General features: G+C 37.2%; 1 protein-coding gene across 1 annotated transcript; it reads left to right on the top strand.

Annotated features, from left to right (window-relative positions):
- The first annotated feature begins 770 nt into the window (after positions 1-770).
- LOC115448534 (membrane-bound transcription factor site-1 protease) lies at positions 771-24,046 on the top strand. Its single transcript, XM_037443761.1, has 20 exons — positions 771-1,227; positions 4,364-4,543; positions 6,177-6,263; positions 6,964-7,060; positions 7,597-7,817; positions 9,113-9,253; positions 13,093-13,251; positions 14,325-14,412; positions 14,691-14,872; positions 17,414-17,578; positions 17,711-17,860; positions 18,317-18,399; positions 19,584-19,789; positions 20,171-20,369; positions 20,592-20,655; positions 21,177-21,317; positions 22,419-22,559; positions 22,930-23,110; positions 23,357-23,545; positions 23,764-24,046. Exons 1-20 carry the CDS (start codon positions 943-945, stop codon positions 23,985-23,987), a joined length of 3,183 nt encoding a protein of 1,060 aa, XP_037299658.1. The 5' UTR covers positions 771-942; the 3' UTR covers positions 23,988-24,046.
- The last annotated feature ends 1,057 nt before the right edge of the window (positions 24,047-25,103 follow it).

The following is a 25,103-nucleotide window of genomic DNA, read 5'->3' as shown; positions in this document are numbered from 1 at the left end:
AGAATACTATAAGTATAACACAAATAATTATTGTATTTACATTTAGTTTGCATACTCAAGGCTAATATCTTACTGAATATTACGATTTGCCCGAATCGGACGGAGACGTCAATTGTATGTTTTAACCCTGGAAGAGGAACACTCTTGTGTGTCAGATATACTTTAGTCAAATCTTTCAGCAGGCTCAGTTTCTTGTCTCTCACTCTCAGCTGGAGTTGAGCTGCAGGTGTCGTCCATTTATCACTCTCGGGATTCGCAATCGGACTCAAAGAAAATTATAATATATATGGAAAATCGGACTGTTCTTTTTTCAAATATCGTGACGCATTTTCGTTTTATCGAGTTTCAAATCATAACGATTCTAAAGAAGTTACATTTTAATAGGTTTTTAAATTTAACTTCATTGTTTTGCTAATAGTGTTAAATTTAAATGTTGTATGTAACTAGAAGAATTAAATAAAATAGGTTAGTTGTAGACACAGCAAGTGCTGAGATCCACCGCTTGGAATACCGAATAGTTAAGTATTTTGTAAGGATAGTTGACGACTACGGGTCGTTGCGGCGTAGTTGTCGTTATAAAAATATAGATAGGTGCAAGTATGATATTTTTATAACGCTCTATATTTTTGTTATAAGGTGAATCACTGGTACTATAAAGTTCTATACGTTGTACGCTCACTCCTAATATCAAACTAGGTACTAACTCTAAGTATCAACCCTATGGAACTGTCAATAGTGTCAACAGTATGTCAAACTTGCGTCAAACGTTCATTTATTTTTTAACGTTGACGTTGGGAACGTACGTACTACGCTGTAAATCGTAATATACCTAGCTGTAATTTAAGTTTATCATCAATAAAAAAATTGGTATAAGTATTTGAATAGAATGGCTGTAAATTGGATAGCGTGTGAACTATGCGCCTTAAATTCTGCTAAAGAATTATGATTTTACATGGATACGATGTAAAAGGAGCGACAATTCACGTAAACATGGGGCTAACCCATATTTTTTTTTTTCTTTTGCTGCATCGATATACGGTGTCAACGCCGCCAAATGATGGTGATGCATCGAAAGCTTCAGATTTGTGCAACTCCACCACTTCGGAAAACGTGCATTACGAGTTTACCTCGGATGTTGTGAACAGTGAACACATAATTACATACAAAGGCTATTTTCCAAGAACAACTAGAGAGAATTACGTGAGCGCTGCATTAAGAAATGCTGGGGTGAGTACTCATAATAAAATATAATATGCAACATGTTAGAAAAAATATGTATAATATCATCAAAAATGACTAAGTCAGCTTATTATACTTAACAAAAACTATTATTTTTGTGATATATTTATATCTGAATGTTGTCAATTATCACTTTTCATTAAGTAAAATAAATCTTTAAATATTTTATTGGGGATTTGTTGGCATTCTATGGATTATGTAAACATTAAGTTCAATTGTTTTAAACTACTTGAATGAATTCAAGAATTTATAAGAGGTTCCAGTTCGAAATTTACACATGTCTTAAGTAATAATAACAAATGGACAAAAATGCAATAACATTTGTTAACACATAATTAAATGCCATGAAATGATTTTATCAATACATAAAAGGGATAATTTCCACTTCAACATCATGACTTTCACATCTATTTTTAGTATTAATACTCTACAAAAATACTGTGTTTATGATTCTTCTCAACAGTTGAGTGTAGAATTTACCTTTTCAAACACTCATTCTTACCTTTTTATGGAATGTTTAGTTAAAAAAGGAACTGCACACACAGCTATGGTCTCTGGGAAGGCTTTTAAATCCGTGTTTATAAATAGAAGTTGGTTATAATAACAAACAAATACACATTTATTTAATAAAGCCTTAACCCCGAAGGGGTAGGCAGAAATGTCACAAACTGAACCCAGATTTTATCAAGGTTGTTCTGTCCATTGATAGGGGTGAGCCTAATTACACCATCGAGGTAATCTCAAAAAGACAGTTAAGTGTATCTTTATACATCACTTTCAATAGTTTGTATGGTTTATGTTGAGGGGCTCCTTTTTCCGCACTTAGCCTGTAGTAGGTTGGGCCGTTGTGCGTGACTTTCAATTGTAAGTAACACTAAAACACAGTATATAACAGTAAAATTAATTTGCTGAAGTCATAAAACTTTTTATGAAATGTAGTAAGTTAAAGAATTTGAATCAAGTTATTAGTGTTAAAAATTTTGTAATAGTAGAAATTTTGTATAATTGTATTTGAAAATGCATCTTCTGAAGCAGGAAGATATGGTATGTAAGTTAGTGTAAAACATATATGTATATTTTATTAAAAATATGCTAAAGTACATTGGATTCTAAGATTCAAAACCAATGTTTTTCAAGTTCATAAAAGAACATTCTTTTGGCTTGATTGTATGCATTGCCTTTTGTATTCCTCGATGTAAATAAACTGTGGACGTGAATTATCGAGTTCTCTAGTCTTGGATTTTTATTACCATCTTGATTTAAGCTAGATTTCTCACCTTGTATTTTCTCAATAACCTACCTACCTTTCCTGTATGCCTTTTATATTTTCGATCTCGTTAACAAAAACTCCCATCCAATACTGACAATGACTTAAGGCGATACCTCAAGGTCCATTTTCATACATTTTGTTTCACCTTTAATCTGGGTAACTAAACAAGTATTGGCAAGTAAAGAATTTAAATTCACGTCTAGTTAGTGATTAGTTCTCGCAGTTGAAAGAAAAACGTAAAAATAATTAATAATCATGGATATGTCTGCCTTTAAAATTTCGTCATATTAAATTTTAAAGGCCGAAATATTAATTATTTTATTATTAATTATTTTTACGTTTTTCTTTCAACTGCGAGAACTAATCACTAACTAGACGTGAATTTAAATTCTTGCCAATACTTGTTTAGTTACCCAGATTAAAGGTGAAACAAAATGTATGAAAATGGACCTTGAGATATCACCTTAACTAAAATCTTTCAATTACACACACCGCACCTCATCAATCCAATAACAATTGCCGTTGATGCTATTATACTAATATGAACCATGAGAAAGAGGACTAAAGGTTAAATTGTTGTCTAAAATTAGGAATCAAAAAATTATTTGTATATTCAGATCAATTCTGAAAATAAACTAATTAAAATAAGTATTATATGAGGGTTGTGATTAAACTTTATTCTGATTGGCCATTATCTAAGATCGGTCTAGATATTAAAGTCTATTATAAATTTGAACCATTTTCTATTATAAAATTCCATTAGTGTTTATCATATATATACACACATTAAAAGACAACATAACACACATTTGAAATGAGGTTGATATGCAATTGTTGGCCTATTGAGCGCAACAATGATTTAGTGAGGTGTCTTGTTGAATTGACAACAATTGAGTTTAAATGGACTGAAACATAAATATGACTTGTCTTATTCCTTTTTGATTTTTTGTAAGCCCTAGCCTATGAGTGTTAATTCCAATACTATATAGTTTTGAAACATGCACTAAGCCAGACCACCACTTTAAGGAAACTGCTCATATTAAAAAATCTGAATGGCTGCCTTCTTCTTTAAAGTTTATAATACACAGATTCCCTATTACACCACAATTTTAATATCTATGAAAAATATGTATTTATATTTATATTGGACTGTTTTATTTACACAAGTGGCAAGCTTATGTATTATCTGATGTATTTTATACTAGCTGTGCCCACAGCGACGTCTGTGTTGACTTGAGATCTGTCAGCCTATCACTTACCCTTTCCCATAAAACAATAAGTGCGATGCGTGTGGCCTTGTTTCCTATGTCTTCATCTGTTCCGACTTACTCTATATGTTACATACATAGAATAAAGCTTAATATTTTTAAGTGAGTGAGGGGTTATGGTGATACTCCAGCAAATAAAAGCAAACGGACAATACGATTTTTTTACGATTATGCTATATTATTACATTCTTCGCGTTACCCGTTTGTTTCCGAATATGTTCAATGTACAGACACGGAAAATCTACGTGATTATTATATGTATTAATTAATGCATATGTGCAATTTATTAAAATATTTGTACTTTGCAGCTATTTCATTATTTTACACCTATATCAACATCCTTTAGATTTCAGAAATACATAATTTTGCGAATTTTTTTACGGCTTTGTTCCGAGGCCGTTCTTTTATTCTTTATCTGGGTCAATATAAACGTGTTTATTTATTACATTGTTACATTGAATATGCGCTCTATGCGAAAGTTACTTACTACATAAAGATATTATTAAATATTGTTTGCACAAGCGATTTTATTTGCGTCTTGTAACATTATGTGTAGCGATTTTTTTTAAGTTACATTCATTAATAGGTGTCGAATTGGACGATACTGCAGCGTAACAATCCGGCCAATGAATACCCCAGTGACTTCGACGTAGTGATGATAGGCGAGGAGGGCAGGAGGGCTCTGGACGCGCTGCGGGACCACCCGGCTATACGGCGCGTCACTGCGCAGAGGCAAGTCATGCGCACCATCAAATACGTGCGAGAGGTAAGATATTCTTTGAAATTGCATTCGGCCGATTGCAACGATCCCGGTCCGTTACTCCGGATCAATGATAAGAATAAACCAGTCGAAATAAAGTATTTGCATGTCAAACATTATGTTTTTACCATCGTCGGCAAAAGGGGTGTTATGAGTTTTAGCTATCTATCTGTGTCTCTGTGTGTACGACCGATTTTAGATACTTTTTTGTTTTATTTTGCAGCTCATATAATGCATTCTGTAGCTTCTGAAATAGGATCGTATGTTGAAATCGGCCATTACTCAACTTTATTAGGATTTTTTGTTTTCAAAAAATGGAGACTAAGAGCGGGCACATTATGACAGTAAAATAATGCGACAGAGTTTGAAATCGTAAAGTAATCCTTTGCCTATTTACTTCTAGTTTTTCCGACAGCGTCGTTAACAGTGGATAAGATGTGAAGAATCGCGGTTTTCAAATAGTAGAAATGTTTCGTTATCTTATCTATTTAAATTAGTATACGTTTTTAAAGAATTTTTAGACTTAACCGCAGTAAGTCATAGAGTCAGTTCAAAGAGCAAAAGTTAATTTCCAAAACAAACCACTTTCTTTTGCATTTATTCCGTTAATGCGTATCAAGTATTAAGTAATTCCATTCCCATGATGCGTCATAATGGCATGTTTACATAAGACTTGGAACTGTTGCAAATACTGCAGTGACAATAGAGCATGCTAGTTCCCATACAGTTGCTCAATTTTCTTGTCATATTAATATGATCCCTTGGCACAGTTTCAATCGTAAAAATAATATAAAAATATCTGTATTATATACTGTCCTACAACCGGGCACAGGCATACTCTACTACCGAGAGGGATAAGGCCTTAGTGCTAGCCTAGTGCGGATTGGCAGACTTTACATATCTTTATTTTGTAAATTTCAATCCTATACGGTGCCGTAAGAATCTTATAATGATTTTTTTATTTTTACACGAATGTAACACATTGTGATAATTGAAATTAAACTAATTTTCCGGATTCTATCGCGGTTCTTCATGGTCACGGGGGGGACCATGAAGGCTGCAAATTCTTCGAAACGTCGGGAGAAAAATAAAAAACAAAAAACCGCGATAGAATCCGGCAAATTAGTTTAATTTCAATGTCTTACATTCGCGTAAACATAAGAAATCATTACATTGTGATAAATCTAATTTTCAGATTTTATAGTGCTCTTTATATTACCGTCCTCTAATCGTAATGTGGTGTATTTGAATGTTGCTATTTAGTCGTTCTACATTTTCAGAAATGTATTCGACAACCCACCCGCCAACATATTGAATGTCGAAAATTTGCTTTACAAATAGATCTTATACGTTATAATATGCGAACAACGATAGATTTCTTGTATTGTGTACGATAGCGATTACATAATGACTTTCAAAACAATTAACTTAATTCGAGAATATTTTAAGATATTTTTCACAGTAAACAGTATTGTGAGTGACTTTTAGCACCGTTTTTATCCATGTCTCTTTAACTTCAATACTCATAGAAACAGCTTGGGGTGCGTTGTGGGCATATTTACAGCAGAATCTGAAATCAAAGCGAAATAAAATTCCACGAGGAATTCGTACGTATATTCTAGTAGTGTTTCACTTCCAGGACGACTGTGGTCCTAACGGTTGTCTGTACTCGGGCTGGCGCAACCACCAGGCCAGAGCCCTACACTCCCTCCGAAAAACACGAGATGTAAGTATTCAGAATATTGTTACAACATTATATGCTAAAAAAGTTAAAATGACCTATGTCAACAATTATATATTATGGTACTGCTTTCAACCGTACTCCAAAAGGAGTCAAATATGTTCATTTATGATCAAGCAGAGGATATTCCACAAAAGTATACAAGATGTATACTGCTTAAAGATTTCCACTTTATACCTTTCCCACAAATAGTCTTATTTTGAGTTAGGTTACGTTAGTTCAGTTCAGACAAATCGATACACGAAACTGGGGGATAAAGATGTAAGGGGTGAACAGAAACGAAATTTGATAGAGACTTTTATATATAAAAACAGACTCAAGTGTTACTAATCTATTTGAAATAAATATACTAAGTATACGTTCTTAACAGAAATTATTTCCATTACCTACAAGTAAGTTGGCTTTTCTGATAACAGGTTTAAATAAGTTCGTTTCATTTTATCCTTTACCTATGTTCTAATTACTCTATTTTACCACAATTTGATAGCCTTTTCTATCATTACGACATATTCAATTAAGAAATAAATTACTTCAGCTATACATTTGTGAGTTACGAAAACAGCGCAATAATAAACTTTAATTACATATAATAAAATTATTGCCGCTCACTGTTATTTGCGCATTCTTAATGATAACGCCTCTTTACGTGTTCTGTATGCCTACGTAGAGTATGTGTGTGTGACAGAATGACGGCTACACGTCCCGGAAGTTGCTGCGGACGGTCCCGCGTCAGATCACGTCGGTGTTGAAGGCGGACGTGCTGTGGTCGCTCGGAGTTACAGGTGAGGTTGTAATGAATGAACGTCAATACACGTCGACAGTTTGAAGTAGGCAGTCTTGGTTAATATTATTAGTGGAAGGTATGTGTTTAACGAAGTGGGGGAATAATTATAAAATCTCATTAATAATAGAATCCATGTTGTATTTTATTTCGCCGAGGGTGGAAAGTACGTTCTACGTTTCCAGCGACTTGCCGAGCTTCAGTGCTTGATGTCGATCCTGGTTTACAGGAATAGTCATTGTCAGTACGCAGTCTTTGCTGAGACTTTAGTTATTTAATTTCACATAACATAAACTAATCACAATTATAGCGATTACCATACACAAGGTGATAAAACTCATCATAGGAAGTAGGAACCCACGTGTGTTGCGGTTAGCGTTCAGTGTGTATATCCGGTTCGAACGGGCCGGCAAAATTGTGTCGATTGGCGAGATATAGTCAACTTTCGTTAATTGACATTATACTATATGAATCCCACTCAGCTTGAGTCTTTGTGCTGTTCCCGTATATAAAAAAAGAATCCTCGCAATATTGTAGGCGAGGGTGTAAAAGTGGCGGTGTTCGACACCGGTCTCGCGCGCGATCACCCGCACTTCGGGCGCGTGCGCGAGCGCACCGACTGGACGGGCGAGAATACGCTCGACGACGCGCTCGGGCACGGCACGTTCGTGGCGGGCGTGATCGCGTCGCAAGCGGACTGTCGCGGGTTCGCGCCCGACGCCGATCTCCACATATTCAGGGTGTTTACTGATAATCAGGTGAGTTTATTTAAATAAATAAAATACTTTATTTATCACGTAGGCGAACAAAGTTGCACTTATAATACGTCAAAACAAAGCATAAAAATAATAATTATTATTTCTACACAACTATTAAAATTACTTATATAACTATGGACATTTTAAATTAGGGATAAAATTTATAGTAAAGACAAAGTACAAACCGAAGTAACCAGCTCGGGCTGGCAGGTAGGGGGAAATAGAAGGGTAACGCGTCGCGATCCTCACCGGCGAGGACATGAGCCCTAACCTAGCTAACCTACCAGCCTTTTACTAGCTACCTAAGTGATGACTACTATTGGTTTTATAGAACGGGAACGCGATTAGAATATTTTTGGTTGCGTTGAAGATTGTCACGAATATCGCGACTGTTCCTTATATACTACAATACTGCCGTGTTAAGCACAAAAGCGGTGTGTCAGGGAAACCTTATTTCGAGATAATTGGTGTTTTGTCAATACATTTTTATAGTTTTGTATGTAAAACTGAGATAGAGACACTCTTTTAAGCTTTTTTTAACAAGTTCTAAACAAGATACCGTTATTTTGGTTAGTTCATTGGATGGGTATTTCTTTAAGGTATCTGATGACATAAAAATCAAGATTTAGATCTTTTTGAGATACCGCTTTTGAGCTCAGCAGAATATTCGAACCTAAGTTTTGTAGGTCCTAAACCTCTACTAGTTTCTCATATCCACGACATGAGACTCTTGTCAGTTTAAGGAACGTGTGTGAATGTTAACAAGCATTAAGAGATTATGACAAAATTTAAATGAAGCGTAAAATTTTAATACAAATACAGTGATGCTTGAAACCGTTCCACAGTTTATAATTATGTCATCATTATTGCACGGATGCGATCCTAATCGTGGCATATAATATGATAATCGTGCGAGATATAATATCTATTTTTAGTTATTCCGTCTGGTCGGTGACGCATCGTGCATAGTTTTTGAGACAAGTTCGTTTCACATAATTAATTTTATTAATTATCTTTATTACAATAAGTAGATCGTGTAGTGTGAGTAGCATGGACTTCAGGAAGATCTCGATTTGGACGCTAAAATACGAATTCGAAGCTATCTATGGTGAACATTAAAAAGAACATTGTAAAAATAACATAATATATAAATATATCTACATACCTATCGACTTAGAAAGTTTCGATTCGGTACAAAAGAGCAGTGAATAAATATTTGAATAACAAATCGAGTCTGTGACCTCTCTCACAGCGTACTCCCCTGCGGAAGAGGCTGTAAGACATTATGTTTCCAGGTATCATACACGTCGTGGTTCTTGGACGCGTTCAACTACGCGATAATGCGCAAGATCGACGTGCTGAACTTGAGCATAGGCGGGCCGGACTTCATGGACCATCCGTTCGTCGACAAGGTCTGGGAGCTCAGCGCTAATAAGGTATACAATTCGTTATAATTCAACCATAAACACAGCTTAATAAAGTTGAAACTTAAAATCACTCATACAATATGTTAGTTTAACATTTTCTATGTAAAACTAGCGGCCCGCTTCGGCTCCGCTAGGATGCAATTTATGTGTTATTTATGTTTAAAAATACTTTTCGATCGATGTAGAGTTTGTTCCATTGTTATAAGTGAGCGAAGTGCATCGTTGGCGTAGTTGTGATGCGGTACCACGACCGTGTTCAAGTCTAGGGTTCGAACTGGGTCGGATAACGATATTAGGTATTTTGCGCGGCAGAAATAACTTGGTACTCTATTCCGTGTCAGCTTTGAGTCTGGTATTGTGTCCTACAAACATCTACAGGCTCATTTTGACATTGCGTTACTAAATGTAACCACATGTTTATCTACTTGAAAATAACACTACAATAAGTTACTTGAGCCGTAGATCTAAAATAAAAAAAGTGTATGTTTCGAACAAAATAAATATTAATAAAAAGTCATTTAAATTTTACGCGCCCTTATGCCACTACTACTACTACTGTAAATGAATTCATTGCAGTAGTAACATCATATTTCCTTTTAGAAATACACTCACGCACACGCTATATTCGCATTAAAGTACAAAATTATCAAAAAGACAGAAAATTGGATTTATTTATTGTGAGTGACTGTACGTAAATTCACCTGAGTTGTTCAAAATGAATTGAATATATTGATGTCATTTTGGGAACATAGGTAAACGAATTAAGTACAGAAAAAATAGTCCATAGATGTATTTATAAATGACAAGCAGCCGTTTTCAATATACGACCCCCAATCTCAATCTTCAATCCAATTCCGAATTTGAACATTAAATGAACCCAAAACAACGTTTTTCTAATTGGACCCTTTTTAAAATAGATCGAAAAAAGCGATTAGGATCGTTTATTGAAAATGGTAAGTGCTGCTCTATTCTTAGCCCGCGTGAAAATTCTTTCCTGCTAAAAAAAAGTCCCTTAACCGCGAGCGCTATCCATTTGAAACATAAGACAAAGAAATTAAATTATTTAAAAGACACATTTACAATAAAAAGTAACCTAATTGTTAATTCAGGACGTGGGCTACACATAAATCAAATTTCATCGAAATCTATTCAGCTGTTTCCGCTTTTGCTTGTAAAAAATATTTTTACAAATTTTCGCATCTCTTAAATCATTAATGAGAAGTAAGATTTGACCGAAAAGCTCTCAGTTAAACTGAGTTATAAACAGAGACGTTATCTACGCGACAATGACCGGGTAATGAGGTTTATCGGTCATTTTTTAAAATATAAGAATAATAATAAATAATATCAGCCCTGTATTATATACTGTCCCAATGTTGGGCCCGGGCCTCCTCTACTACTGGGAGGGAATAGGCCTTAGCCCACCACGCTAGCCTATTGCGGCACACCTTCGAAAATTCCTATAGAGAATTTCTCAGGTATGCAGGTTTCCTCACGATGTTTTCCTTCAGCGTTAAAGCCAGTGATAATTCACAAAGAATACACACATATTTTTTTTAGAAAAGTCAGAGGTGTGTGACTTTGGGATTTGAAGCTCGGACATTCGTCTCGGCAGTCTGTTCTACAACCAACTAGGCTATCGCCGCATTTTTAACTTGTACTAATTAAAAATGGATGCGGAGTATGGCGAATAATTGCATCGTCTAAATTATTGCTCAAGACTGATAGTAATTAATTTGTTTCAACTAAAGTATTAAGATTAAACATGCGTTAAAACTCCGGCTTGTGTTTAAATATATGTAATGTTTTAAACCATGTCTAAGTGTAACCAATGCTTAAACATGAATTTCGTAACAGAAGACTTTTTAGCCATATGTTCATCGCCTGTTTAATTTTTTTTAATAATACTGTTTCAGTCTTACTTATAAACTTGTTTTAGCGTTAAGAGGTGGTTAAGAATCTTTTGTTCATTAAAATTTTTTTTTTTTTAGTTTTACCATTGCTATTATTTGTTTTAATTAAAAAGAAATGATTAAAATATGAAAATTGCCGTTGACTCCCGAGATACCGCTTTGAGATAACCGCAGGCGTACTGGCAGTACATAAATGAATTCCCAACATTACCCAATGGAAGAGTTCAAAAGTTTATTTATGATAACAAAATCGGTATACTGTAACGGGAATTGGGTAATTCCACTATCGACATATTTTATCTCACACACGCTTTGTTTTAATTAAGTTTTTAATACAGATAATTTTATTAATTAATTTTCATGATTATTTCAAATTAAAATAAATCTATTGTAATCTATGTTAGATAGAAATCTTGTCCATTGTATCTATATACTATTATATAAAGCTGAAGAGTTTGTTTGTTTGTTTGAACGCGCTAATCTCAAGAACTACCGGTCCAAACTGAAAAATTCTTTTTGCGTTGGATAGCCCTTTGTTCCTGGAGTGCTATAGGCTATATATCATCACGCTATACCCAATAGGAGCGGAGCAGTAATGAAACATGTTGCAAAAACGGGGAAAAATTATTAGTTTTAAGAGCTTCCGTTGCGTGCGCTGCGTAAACGGTTAAAGTTATGCAACAATAATGTATGACGGGATTGTTCTTAAAAAGTGCTAAAAAATATATTATAAAACAAAGTCCCCCGCTGCATCTGTCTGCCTGAACGTGTTAAACTCAAAAACTACCCAACGTATTAAGATGAAATTTTGTATGGAGACAGTTTGAGACCCTGGGAAGAACATAGGCTCCCGGGAAACTACTACTTTTATAACGGAAAACTTTAGGCTGAAAAGCTTTTTAACGCGGGCAGAGCCGCGGGCAAAAGCTAGTTATTTAATATGTTCGGCTGTTAAAAAAATCTTTACTAAATAAATTAATTATACTTAATTCTTGCAAGGTTTTTAAAGAAGACAGATTAAATAAAATCACTCCTTTTAAAAGTCGGTTAAATAAGCTTCGTCGTAAGCATGTTATTTAAAACAGGTGCATCATTTAATGCAAACGTATATATATAATAGTTAGAACATAGTATGCGTCTCGGTCAAAAGAACCTATATACATATAATATAAAAATGAATATTATCAGTACTCCTAGCATGAAAATGTTCCGCTACAGTTACTTTCGCTGCAAATGTAAATTTTGTAAGGAATTCTAAATAGAGAACGAAACGATAACTCCTGCGCTTACATTACCCTTAGAAGGATTTTTTGCTGTACCGTAAAAGAATAAATTGACGTTTCCGTATTTCTCGATAATAGATTAACAATAATATACATCAAAGGAACATATTCGTCATGCCGATTCTCATACATTTTAAGTCTACCGTTGTTATGGTTGCATGATTTTCTAATCGGAAGTTTACACGCGCGCAATTCCAAATACGCTCAAATCACGGGGCGCTGTTTAAAATTTCATACAAAAAATTACCCTAACGAAGTCATAACCATAACTATAACTTGTAAATCCGTGCTAGAGGAACAGGTGATAACACCCACTTGTATGTTAAGATGTTTTTATTACATAGATACGTTGTCCGAGCTCAATACTGGCAAGACGAAAGTAAGGTAATTGCCCGACTTAACGGCCAATGAGCGTGAGGCACTAACGTTGTCACATAACTGTCGATGTATATATATCCTTTTCTAACCAATGTGTGCTGCATCTTTTTATTCCTTCTTCGAGCCAATTTGTAATTTTGTGTACAGGTACGTGAATATAGCAAATAATGCGCCGTTTTTATGTCCCACTTTGTTAGTGTATGACGCGTCTATTTGCAAAACGTCATTGCTTGTTTGCCCGTGTAAAACATAAACCAATGAAGAGTATTTGCAGGTGATAATGGTGTCGGCTATCGGCAACGACGGCCCTCTGTACGGCACTCTGAACAACCCGGCGGATCAGATGGACGTGATCGGCGTCGGCGGTATAGGGTTCGACGATCGCATCGCCAAGTTCTCGTCCCGGGGCATGACCACGTGGGAGCTGCCGCATGTAAGTACAGATTCTATATTATCGGTTACAAAAAAACCTTCGGTATCTCGGCCCTGTCTCGGAGATTGCCTCGGTGGCTTAGTTGTACTTCGTGCGCGGTACGACAGCGCTCTGAGGTCCTGGGTTCGAATCCTTGGTTAGGCAAAGTGATATTTGGGTATTTCTGCTCGGCATCAGACCGGAGTCTGGAATTTGTGCTTACAACTTATGCAGATCTACGTAAAAGTATTATAAACAGAGGTTTTCACTGATGATTATACAATATTTTAAAAAATATCTACAGAATACGACACAGATCAAAAAATTATAAAATATAAATATCAATATTTATTATTATAGTTTATAATATACGTGTCTAGTACCTACTTAGTTTAGTTAGATTTCTATATTCCAGTAACTTTGATGTTGATATGTTCCATCGATGTTGGAACCGTTTATTGAAAACGGCCGTAAGTAGCTTGATGTCATGTTATAGCCATTTATAAATTATGGATTTAGTTTAGTTTTTAAGTGGAGTTTAGCAAGAAATTCGCAGAAGTTATGAATATGCATATGTTTAGAATTTTTTTATATTTTGCCGATAATGTAAATGCATTTAACAGTTCTTACCAATAAGTATATTTTTGCGAGAATACGCTAGTCTGAACTTAGCTGTATGCGATTTGGGGCGCTGGTTTTGTAGTACTGAATGTTGATCATAGTTACAACACATTCCTAAGTACGTAAGACTTATTGTGCGGTAAACATTTACCCCCTTATTCATAGACCTTAATTATCTAAGGACGGAGCATTGCTGTGATAACGAGTCTGTTTCTCGGCTTTATTTATCTGACAGCTTGCTGTTTGTTCAGCTTTGTTTATATGACAGCCAACTAGATTCAAGTTGTATCTCAATATTAGCCAATCACAACGGCCCTACGTCTACGCACTGCGAAGACTGCCATGCCGTCAGCACTGAGAAACAGACTTGTTATCACAGCAATGCTCCTTCCTTAGATAAATAACGTCTATGAATAGGATTATATAGGATTAATCTTTTAACCCAGGATGTTTTAATATTTTGTGTTTTTAAGGGCTACGGTCGTATGAAACCAGACATAGTGACCTACGGCAGCGGTGTTCGCGGGTCCAGTGTCAATGGCGGATGCAGGTCTCTTAGTGGTATGTGTTGTGTGCGTTGGAACACTTACCTATCGACCAGAGAATCGTAAGAATCTGCTTTTGGCGTACGCGTTAATTATTCTAACAAGATCGATCTTAGTAATCAATATTTACTGATCAATCTAAACAGTGTTTCTTCCCCATTACACACAGTTTAAGATAGTTGACTAGTTATTGATAAGTAACGCTATGGCGTTTTTGTGTTTGAAATTCCCGTATCAGCGCTTCAGGCCGCTGCACGAGTACTTAATGTACATGGTTTCCCAATTCCGATGCAGGAACGTCAGTAGCGTCGCCAGTGGTGGCCGGTGCGATCGCGCTCCTGGCTAGTGGCGTGCCGCGGCATCACCTGACCCCCGCCTCCGTCAAGCAGGCGCTGTGCATGACCGCCGTGCGACTCTCCGGCCCGAACATGTTTGAACAGGGACACGGGAAACTCGACCTTATTAGTGCTTATCAGGTGAGGTAATGATCTGTAATTGATTGATGGTCAGTGGAATAGGGCTATGATAGAGTATAGACTGATGAGATATGATCACCCAGTCGACAGTTTTATGCCGACCTGTTTGAAACCTAATGTATACAGGCTTTTCCAGAAGGCGATACGTTTGCCATTATGGTATGTTTATTGTTCTATTGTTTTTTGTGTGTTATTTTTATGTGTTATGTAGTTTTTTTTTTGCATAGTCACCCCACTTCGAAATAAACGCACGTGTCAGTAAAACACCTTTTACTCAACTTTATTGATTACATACAACAGTAAGTGATCTATATCCCACAATGGAGTTAATCTAAATCCAAATAAAGTAGGAGTTTGAAATAATTTTTTTTACACTTCCCCAGCAAAACGGAGACAAATTTATTGCGCAGTTAATTTGCTTATCGCGTAAATTATTCGAATTATTCGTCTAGTACTCGCTAACGAACAATTACTATAGCTAAAAGATGCTTTAAATTAATAACATTCTATCGTCTTCCTTGTTCTCAATCTATGCATATCCTTAAATCAGGACATCGCCCACTTATAAAGCGATATTAAAGCGTACTGCCCATCAATTGATCCTTACCACAATATAATATAATATGAACATCGCTTGTCTATCAACTTCAATTGAACTCTATTAACAATTGAATGCAACGCATTGGCAGTCGCTTTTCAGTCATAAGTATTAAATGTCAAGGCGTATCTAGAATCAAATCGGTGACAGCGTCATGGGTATGCGTGACAAAAATGCTATACAAAACTGTAGCTAACCTATAATGTCAGCCCTGTAATATATACTGTCGGACTGCTCAGCACGGGGTTCCTTAACTACTGAGAGGGTTTAGGCCTTAGTCCACCACGCTGGCCTAGTGCGGATTGGCAGACTTCACACACCCTCAAAAATCCGATAAAGAATTTCTAAGGTATGCAGGTTTACCAGGTTGCAGGTTTGATAATTCACAAAGAATCCAGACATTTAAGAAATGTTAGAGGAGTGTGCCCTTGGGATTGGAACCTGCAGACATTCATCTCTGCAATCCGTTCTACACTCAACTAGGCTATGGCCGCTTTTTAAACAATCGCTTTTATTAGCTATCCTATTATTATACTTATTATCATATTCACTGTAATATTGTATCTCGATGAATCGATATGATAATTAATAATATCGATATCAATCGTTTTGAGATAAATCGATGCTGGTACATCTGACATTGAAGAAAAGTTTTAAACACCGAAAGAAATCCAACATAGTCAACAACATACACTTCACGTACCATAGAACTTAACATTCACATATGAAGAGGTTAAGGCCGCTTAAGAATTATTAGATTAGAAAAAAAGCCTGCACACATCGACTTCTCAAAGCAAGTTTTGACGTGTAAACAATCACGGGAAGCTGGATGCTGAAATTTTTACAGCTTGCACAACTTGCGGGGATGTGCATTGGTTAGAATCATTGAAATATTGCCGCTAGTGTGGACGCATATGGAAGTTCTCGTGTAATATATTGCAAGTGTAAACTTAGCATTAGGTTTCATTATGATATTTATGCACGACAAAGTGCATCTTATGGTAAGTGGCGTGGGGTCCACGTAGAGTTTCGACCGACGAGCCTTAATTATACCACGCCAGTCGATACAATTATACCGGGTTGTTTGAACCGGATATACACGATCTGATCCCAAATGCGACATTTACGCGAGCCACTACGACGGGTTTTAATGCCTTGTGTAAAGGGCGCTATCCAAGCGGATACAAAATATATCGATATCATACTAGGAAATATCTATATCTATATCTTAATGAAATGTAATTTTTGAAAGACGACCACCCGATCATGTTGTGTTTGCCTGTTTAATATCACTATTTTATTATTTTTTTTTTCTTTTCTCATGATTGAAAACTGTGATTGTAAATGTAGGCGAATGCACGCTGTACGCCGTTATTTAAGTATGAATTTATGTTCTCTTTTATTTCCTATCGCTAATTTTATTTTATGCCGCTCCAGGTTTAATCGATTGGATTTCATCTTATCCCATGTTAACGGTGATGTGCGTGCATTAGCTTATATAACTATTGTGACTATGTAAAAGAAAGACTTGGAAAAAAATACAAAAGAAGTACTGAACAATTGATGACAAAAAAGAAAGCCCGGAGTTTCTTTCTGCCTTTCTTCTTCGGGTAGTCATCACTTAGGTAGCTAGTGAAAGGCTGGTAGGTTAGCTAGGTTAGGGCTCATGTCCTCGCCGGTGAGGATCGCGACGCGTTACCCTTCTATTTCCCCCTACTTGCCAGCCCGAGCTGGTTACTTCGGTTTGTACCTTGTCTTAAGTATAAATTTTATCCCTAATTTAAAATGTCCATAGTTATATAAGTAATTTTAATAGTTGTTTAGAAATAATAATAATTATTCTTATGCTTTGTTTTGATGTATCATAAGTGCAACTTTGTTCGCCTACGTGATAAATAAAGTATTTTATTTTTTTTTATTTTATTTTAATAAAATATTTACAGTTTCTGCGGCAATACGAGCCGCAAGCGAGCCTCAGTCCGTCGTACATCGACCTGACCGAGTGTCAGTACATGTGGCCGTACTGCACGCAGCCGCTGTACCACAGCGCGCAGCCCACCATCGCGAACGTCACCGTCATCAACGGGCTCGGCGTGTCCGGACGAGTGGTGGGTGTTACCGTCATTATCGACTATCCGGCATGTATGAGAATAGCTTGTATAGCCGTGCCAGGAATATAAGTCCATAATTCGGTACGGCTATCTAAGTTAATAATTAAAACTGCGCTATTTCCACGCCAGAGGGAGGTGACATGGCACCCCCATTTGCCGCACGGCGTTTTGCTGTCGGTCTCGGCGGAGTACAGCGAGGTACTGTGGCCGTGGTCCGGCTGGCTGGCGCTCAGCTTCACTGTCAAGGAGGAGGGCGCTGACTTCGATGGCGTTATTGAGGTGCGTTTGATATATTTTACGGCACATATTAAATGCACTACATGGCAATGGTGAAGGATGAAATTATTCAAAAGGTAACCCGTGGCAAAAAAAAATGCTTCACTTAACATATCGCGGCCAATTTTACAGGATAGACAAAAGTAAATGAACCTAAAAGGGAAGCCGGTAGGGATCGTGGTGTGTGGACGCTTCACCACTGCTGCATAGAGTATTGAATAGAAGGGCCTTGTCCACACACTTTTCCCTAGCTAAGTCGTTTCATGCTATTACACATACAAGAAAACAAAATCCATATCTATATTAGTCATATTTGGATTTTTGTCACTATCTAAAATGCTTAATAGATCCAGATATTTAAGAGAACGGTTCCATTAAAAATACACTATTACCATGCCACACTTGAAAGTAAATAAATGATGTATGCCATTAGATGGTGATACAAACATATTGTTCCAGGGCCATGTCAACATGACGGTCGAGAGTTACGGCGATAATGGGGACAGGATACTGAAGAATGCCACTCTTACACTCCCAATAAGGTAATGTTACACAGGAGTCCTACGACTCCTATCCTATCCTACGGATATCCCATTCATATTTACCAAAAAAATGTATTTGGCGGCAATGACGTTTTACAAATAGACGCGTCATACACTAACAAAATGGCACATAAAAACGGCGCACTATTTGCTATATTCATGTACCTGTACATATAATTACAAATTGGCTCGAAGAAGGAATAAAAAGATGCAGCATACATTGGTTAGAAAAGGATATATATATATATACATCGACAGTTACGTAACAACAGTGCCTCACGCTCATTGGCCGTTAAGTCGGGCAATTACCTTACTTTCGTCTTGCCAGTATTGAGCTCGGACAACGTATGTATGTAATCAAAACATCTTAGTTTAGCGGCGTAAAGGTTAACGCCACTGTAGAGGAACAGATGGTTGCGTTCCTCTATGGAAGGGGAAGATTCCCAGTCAGGCAGATGTTACGCCTGACCGGCCGCGGCCCCTCCGACAGTTCCTATTCGGAGATGCTATATATACAATGCGTCACTCAAATTGTGCAAGTGTAATCCAGGATCGTCTGTCGCCATCTTGCGTTATTGCTATGTGATAAATCACTATAGTTGTGTCAATACCACATAGGTCTTCTCGAAGTTCCGCTGATGTTGACGAGATGGCGGTATGTATACTAATTGTACCGCCACATGTATAAGGTTAAGAGCTTGGGATAAGTCGTAATCAAAGATATTTATTACTATATTAATATTACAATATACATGGTTTTATATAAGGAACACACACGTACATAATAAGCTGGGTCACTACGATTAATATATATCAATGGTATATCCTAGCGGCCTATCGATAAAATATTTCATGTAGATACATTTGGCATAGCGTTAACGATTGTGGAAATACGTTTTGTTTATGGTCCCTGTAAAGCTATAGAATACTATCCCGCACATACGCCACTACGACTCTTGTCTAAACATTATGAAAGCGAGCAACGAATCTCAGCATGATTAGGTATATTTGTATGTTTCAGTAACACATCAAAGTAAATATTTCCATATTCAAGAAAAATAGGCCTTCGATTTAAACCAAATTAGGCCGATTTATACATCAATAGTTACGAAGAGATGAATAATAAAAAAAAATGTTATCATTATACATCTGATATAATTTGAACCCATCACCCTCCGGCGCAGGGCCCGCGTGATCCCTGTCCCGGTGCGTTCCCGGCGGCTCCTGTGGGACCAGTTCCACAGCCTGCGATACCCGGGCGGTTACTTCCCGCGGGACGACCTGCGCGCCAAACACGACCCGCTCGACTGGCACGCGGACCACGTGCACACAAACTTCAGGGACATGTACCGCCGTTTGAGAGAACACGGATTCTACCTCGAAGTCATGGGTTTGTTGCTCTATTCGGCGGTTTTTTTTTATACAGAAATAATTATAAAATTATTCTGTGTGCCCAAAATGTAGCAAAAAAGTACTTTTTTTGGTTTTGGTTGAGAGGCTAATACGTAGTCTCTCGATCAATGAAAACATTAAAATTAAATCAAATCGACTTGCCAGTCGGGTTTTTTTCAGCCATTCTAAGGAGACATATGTTTATAAACTTGATCTGTGCTAAAATAAAACTCATTTCATTTATCAATATTAAGTTATTACAAGGCCTGACTAAAGTATTTGTCTCGAGAAAAAAAAATATACACTATGGCAAAGCGTTACTGCGCAAATAATGTATAGAAATGATTTATTTCCAGTATTTAACTATCTTTTCCCACAGGTTCACCACTAACATGCATCAACACATCTCTCTACGGTGCTCTACTCCTAGTTGATCCCGAAGACGAGTACTTTCCCGAAGAAATGGCGACGCTGAAGAAGTCCGTTGACGCGGGACTGTCGCTCATAGTGTTCGCCGACTGGTACAACGCGTCGCTGCTCAGATACGTTAAGTTCTACGACGAGAATACTCGTCAATGGTATGTTGTGCATTTTGAATCACGCTGTATATTGAGATGAGATGAGCTAGGATTTATTGGTCAATAGAATGCCCCCAAATATAATATGTTGACTATAATAATTTTTTAATCGCTATATAATGTTATCTGATTAATGTTGGCCCATTTTTATTGGCAATTATAGACTGCGTGGTTAGTGAATCTGACAAAGGTAAACTTATATTAATAACATTTCCAATCTAGGTGGATACCCGAAACGGGTGGTGCTAACGTGCCCGCCCTGAATGATCTACTCAGCATGTATCAGGTAATTAACATGTAAACTGGATGACACTTTAATACTTGTGAAGATATAAAGTATGTCCTAGTGTATTGTATGTCGGTCACGATTTATAACATAATTATATTATATACGCGTAGACACGGAGAATAGATTGAGTGTTTCGATTTGTGATAAAAGTGTGCGCGGATAATATAATGATTCTTTGGCTCTCTTGGTTATCATGAATGTCTCCACTACACATGTACAAAAAATAGATGAAAAGAGACAGATGTTGGCCGTACAGTCGTTTTTTTTATCTTTCTATACAATATAAAATGTATTGGTCAATGCATATTTTATGTTAATGAAAAAAAAAAACATTTATGCCGGCATAAAATGATGATTCAAATCTTTAGCTCTTTATAGTTCGTCGCTCAATATCAGTGCAGGTTGTCTGTAACGCTTTTTAGCGATAAGATGACCTATTGTAGGTATTTTATAAAAAATCACAGTTAATTTTTCTGTATGTCTTGTAAAATGTTATCATTCATTCAATTGGTCGATAGGTGGCGCTAGGTGACCGCGTGTTCGAAGGCTCCTTCAAGCTGGGCGGTCACCCGATGTACTACGCGAGCGGCACGCACATACACAGCTTTCCTGAACACGGAGTGCTGATCACGGCCTCACTGAGTGATCAGGGGCAGCAGGTGAGGATTCTGGGCTTGTGCTATCTTTAATAATATCAGTCCTGTATTATATACTGTCCCACTGCTGGGCACGGGGGCCTTCTCTACTACTATATTTCTTTAAATCAGTCTAAAACTGATATTACATTTTTGCAAAGCGAATGAGAGCGAAACGCTATTGTCATTAACTATCGGAGTGCATGATAGTTCTGTTAGGAATGCCACGGTAGGCCGACACGAATGACCGCAGGTTCATAACTCAAGGCATAAAGCTCTCATTTTTCGAAGTTACGTGTGTAATGTTAAACAGTCATCGTGCGTTGTAACGGTGAACGGAGACGTGAGGAAACCAACATACCTGAGAAAATTCTAAATAGGAATTTTGAGGGTGCGTGAAGTCTACCAATCCGCACTAGGTCAGCGTGGTGGACTAAGGCCTAAACCCTGAGAGGTAATAGAGGAGGTCCGATCTCAGCAGTGGGATAGTATATCATACGTGATATTTTTATTATTATATCTGAATGTATTTGTTAAAGTCACATAGGAAACGTGAGTAATTCAGATTGATAAATAGCTTTTGCTTTCCGAAGCATAAGCTAACTCGATGCAAATAATCATATTCTCAATTTTTTGCTGCATTACAGCCTTAAAGAAATAAACTCACTTCCAAAAGTATATTACTTAGTGTATCATAAATTATAATGAATTGCACTTCCATTTAAAGATAATTAAAGTCTGCATTACACCCATAGTCAATATACTATAAATTATTATAATACTTTCATACCTAACTGTTGTAAATAATTATTTTCATGATCCGACCATCTTAGGCCAGTTTTATATATTTTCACTCATTGACAAGCTGAACGTTTTCAAATGTTGGTGTAATAAATTTGGTCATTTTTGTTACGTCTCGTCTTAGGACTCCATTAGGACTATAATATGTTTAGAAGATTAATGCCCAGTTTCACAAGTTTTAATTAATTTTTTTCTGATAGTTACCATATGTAGATAGTCATTTCTTTTATTTGGGATGAAATATTTGGCCGTATTATACATTTATGTGGCAAATAGCTATTGCTCAGAAGTTGTGATACAAACCCTTAAACTTTGTTTTTTCAGATAATGTCGTCAGAGAAGCCAAACGGCGCCGGCAGTGTGTCGGGTGGAGGCCCGACTGTAGACGTCCCCATTCTGGGCCTCCTGCAAACAGACGGCGAAACCAGGGACTACACCAACGACACTATGGACAAACTGCCCAAGGTACCCGGTTGTCTAGATTGAATTGTATAAATACTATCACCTCACGGATGATAAAAATCTCAATCAATAATAATTTTAATTTTCAAGCAATTTTATATACAGTGTGTACCCGAACAATTTCGTGTGTAATAAAAACAAAAATATTATAGATCAATTAAAAGTAAATCAATCAATGTAAGACTAAGTATGCCTGTCAATGAAGATTTACTGGTTGGCCCATTTTCACAGTCGTTCCGAAGGTAGCTACCCTTTTTCAAAATCGGCGGTTATTTTTTGTTGTATACTATTTGTAAAGGCCATACAGCAGTTTGTCCTGCTCTCTATAGCTAACAAGAAACTGTAGTTAAATTATTTAATTTTCCATCACCAGGCGGGTCGGCTAGTTGTATACGGCGACTCCTCCTGCCTGGAAGGAGGGGCGGCTCGCAACTGCCACTGGCTGCTACTGGCCGCACTGCAGTACGCGCTGGTGGGACACTTGCCCCCCGCTCTGAAGGAGGCCGCCGCGCCACTCCAAAACCGCGTCAGGGATGTGCACATTATACCGTCAGGTACGCTTAAAACAGTTGACATTTTTTGTTATTTTGTGTTGATCAGATAACTCAATACGTGATCGTGAAGTAATAAGGGTTATCAGAGGAATTCGGTACTTGACAGCATTCGACTTCTCACTGTGGGACCTTAGATGTTAAATCTCATCTAAAACATTGACAATTATCGATCCGATAGGAACAAAACCGCGCTTGGTTACTGCAGAAGTGTCTGTATAGGCATTTACGCATCAATATAATTTATAGAGCTACCTCAGCGGTCGGAAGGTGGTCGCTTGCACGTATATTCACGCGTGCTGTCGCCGGACGGCAGCGGGCCCAGGCCCGTGCCCGAGTGCGTAAGGCCGGTGCCCCTGACCCCCCACCCGGTGCACGCCGCGCCAGCCGCCCGGACCCTCGCGCCACGGCACCAGCCCACCGACCCTAAGAGCATAGGTAAATATGGTTTATTTTGCGTATCATTCTAACATCAATATTGGAAAGTCTTAATCGTTTTTTTTATCTTTATTTTTTATAGATATTATTTGTGTTCTTTTAACAAATTAATATTTTACGACTGGTTTACTAACTTTTTTACAGAATTGCTTTTTTTTTAATTTTATTATATAGTAAAAACGGTATCCATTAAAACTATTAACAACAAATTGTTCCAGGTGCGCCAGATTTAGAAGGAACAGAGCCGGCGCCGAGGGCATGGCGGGGTGCAGGGGCGGCGCCCGCGAGGTCGCATCCAGGGCCGGAGCACTCTGCGCCGACGCTCACCAGCCGCGCCATCACGCTACTTCTCATTGTAGTAGTGGTGTACTGCACTACCGCCTTATGGAAGAGGTTCGCGCGTAAGATCCGCAGGCGACGTCTGATGGCACTCGCCACCTAGCACAAGGCAAAGTTTTGCAGGACCAAAAACCACGGCTGACGGTGTCGTCGGCGACATAAAAAATTTAAAAAGTATTTACGGGGCCAAAGTAAATGATAGTGATGATTAGTTCCGATGATGATGATGTGGTCCAAGGATACTCAAGACTTCGTAGCATCAAGTGCTATATTTCAATCAAGTGACAGTTGTACAGTGCGGAAGTTGTTTGAAGCTTAGCACATCTGAGCAGCGTCGTTGGTGGCGGGACTGTATTTTCATGCTGGTGTCACACTAACGACTAATGACATTGAAATTATCGTATCAATGGATGAGCACCTGATAATTGATTTGACATATTTAGATATTTGATTAGATTAGACATATTATTTAATATTTGACGTGGCATTAATGATTTGATTTCGTTTTATTACGATATTTGCATTCCTCATTTAATTTGATAATAAGTATTAACATTAACTTTAGTGTGGCCCGGCATCGGAGCTCCATTGTTGGACGTATTATGACGTTCATTTTAAATACATGCACCAATATTTTTGCTGAGAACGTATAGTCACGTCGCGATCACTGCACGGGTGTGACTAAAGCTTTATACGACACGATGTAAATAAATTTGTGATTTTTACAATTAACATACAATTCTGTTAGATATTATTTACAAACTTTAGTGCAGAATACAAGTTTCAAAGTCGCGTACTTAACGGTGATGAACGGTAATTTTGATACTGTTTATAATTATTTTTTTTCGATATAACTGGCCACAGCAATTAGAAGCAATCATAGCATTATAACTGTAATCAAATATTCATAAATTGTTTATTGCATTTGATATGGTACCAGGGTGTATTAACACACTTTAAATTTACGTTCGTTTTTATGTTTAATACCAATCGAAAGGTATGGAAACGTTGCGAACATGTGTACCATGTTGCAGAATTTTAGTCGAATGTTGCGCATCAAATGTTCGGTGACATCGAACGCGCCCGTATCACTCATCCATTACCCGAAATGCATACAGCCCTACTGATTGCTGAGGTTGCCAACCCCAGATAATTTTGAACTTTCGTACTTGTTCAAACTATGTAATTTAGTAACAAACGGTAGTCGACTTATCATTCA

This window comes from Manduca sexta, chromosome 27, assembly GCF_014839805.1.
Source record: "Manduca sexta isolate Smith_Timp_Sample1 chromosome 27, JHU_Msex_v1.0, whole genome shotgun sequence".
NCBI classification, from domain to species: Eukaryota; Metazoa; Arthropoda; class Insecta; order Lepidoptera; family Sphingidae; genus Manduca; species Manduca sexta.
This window is presented reverse-complemented; position numbering and strand designations above follow the sequence as displayed.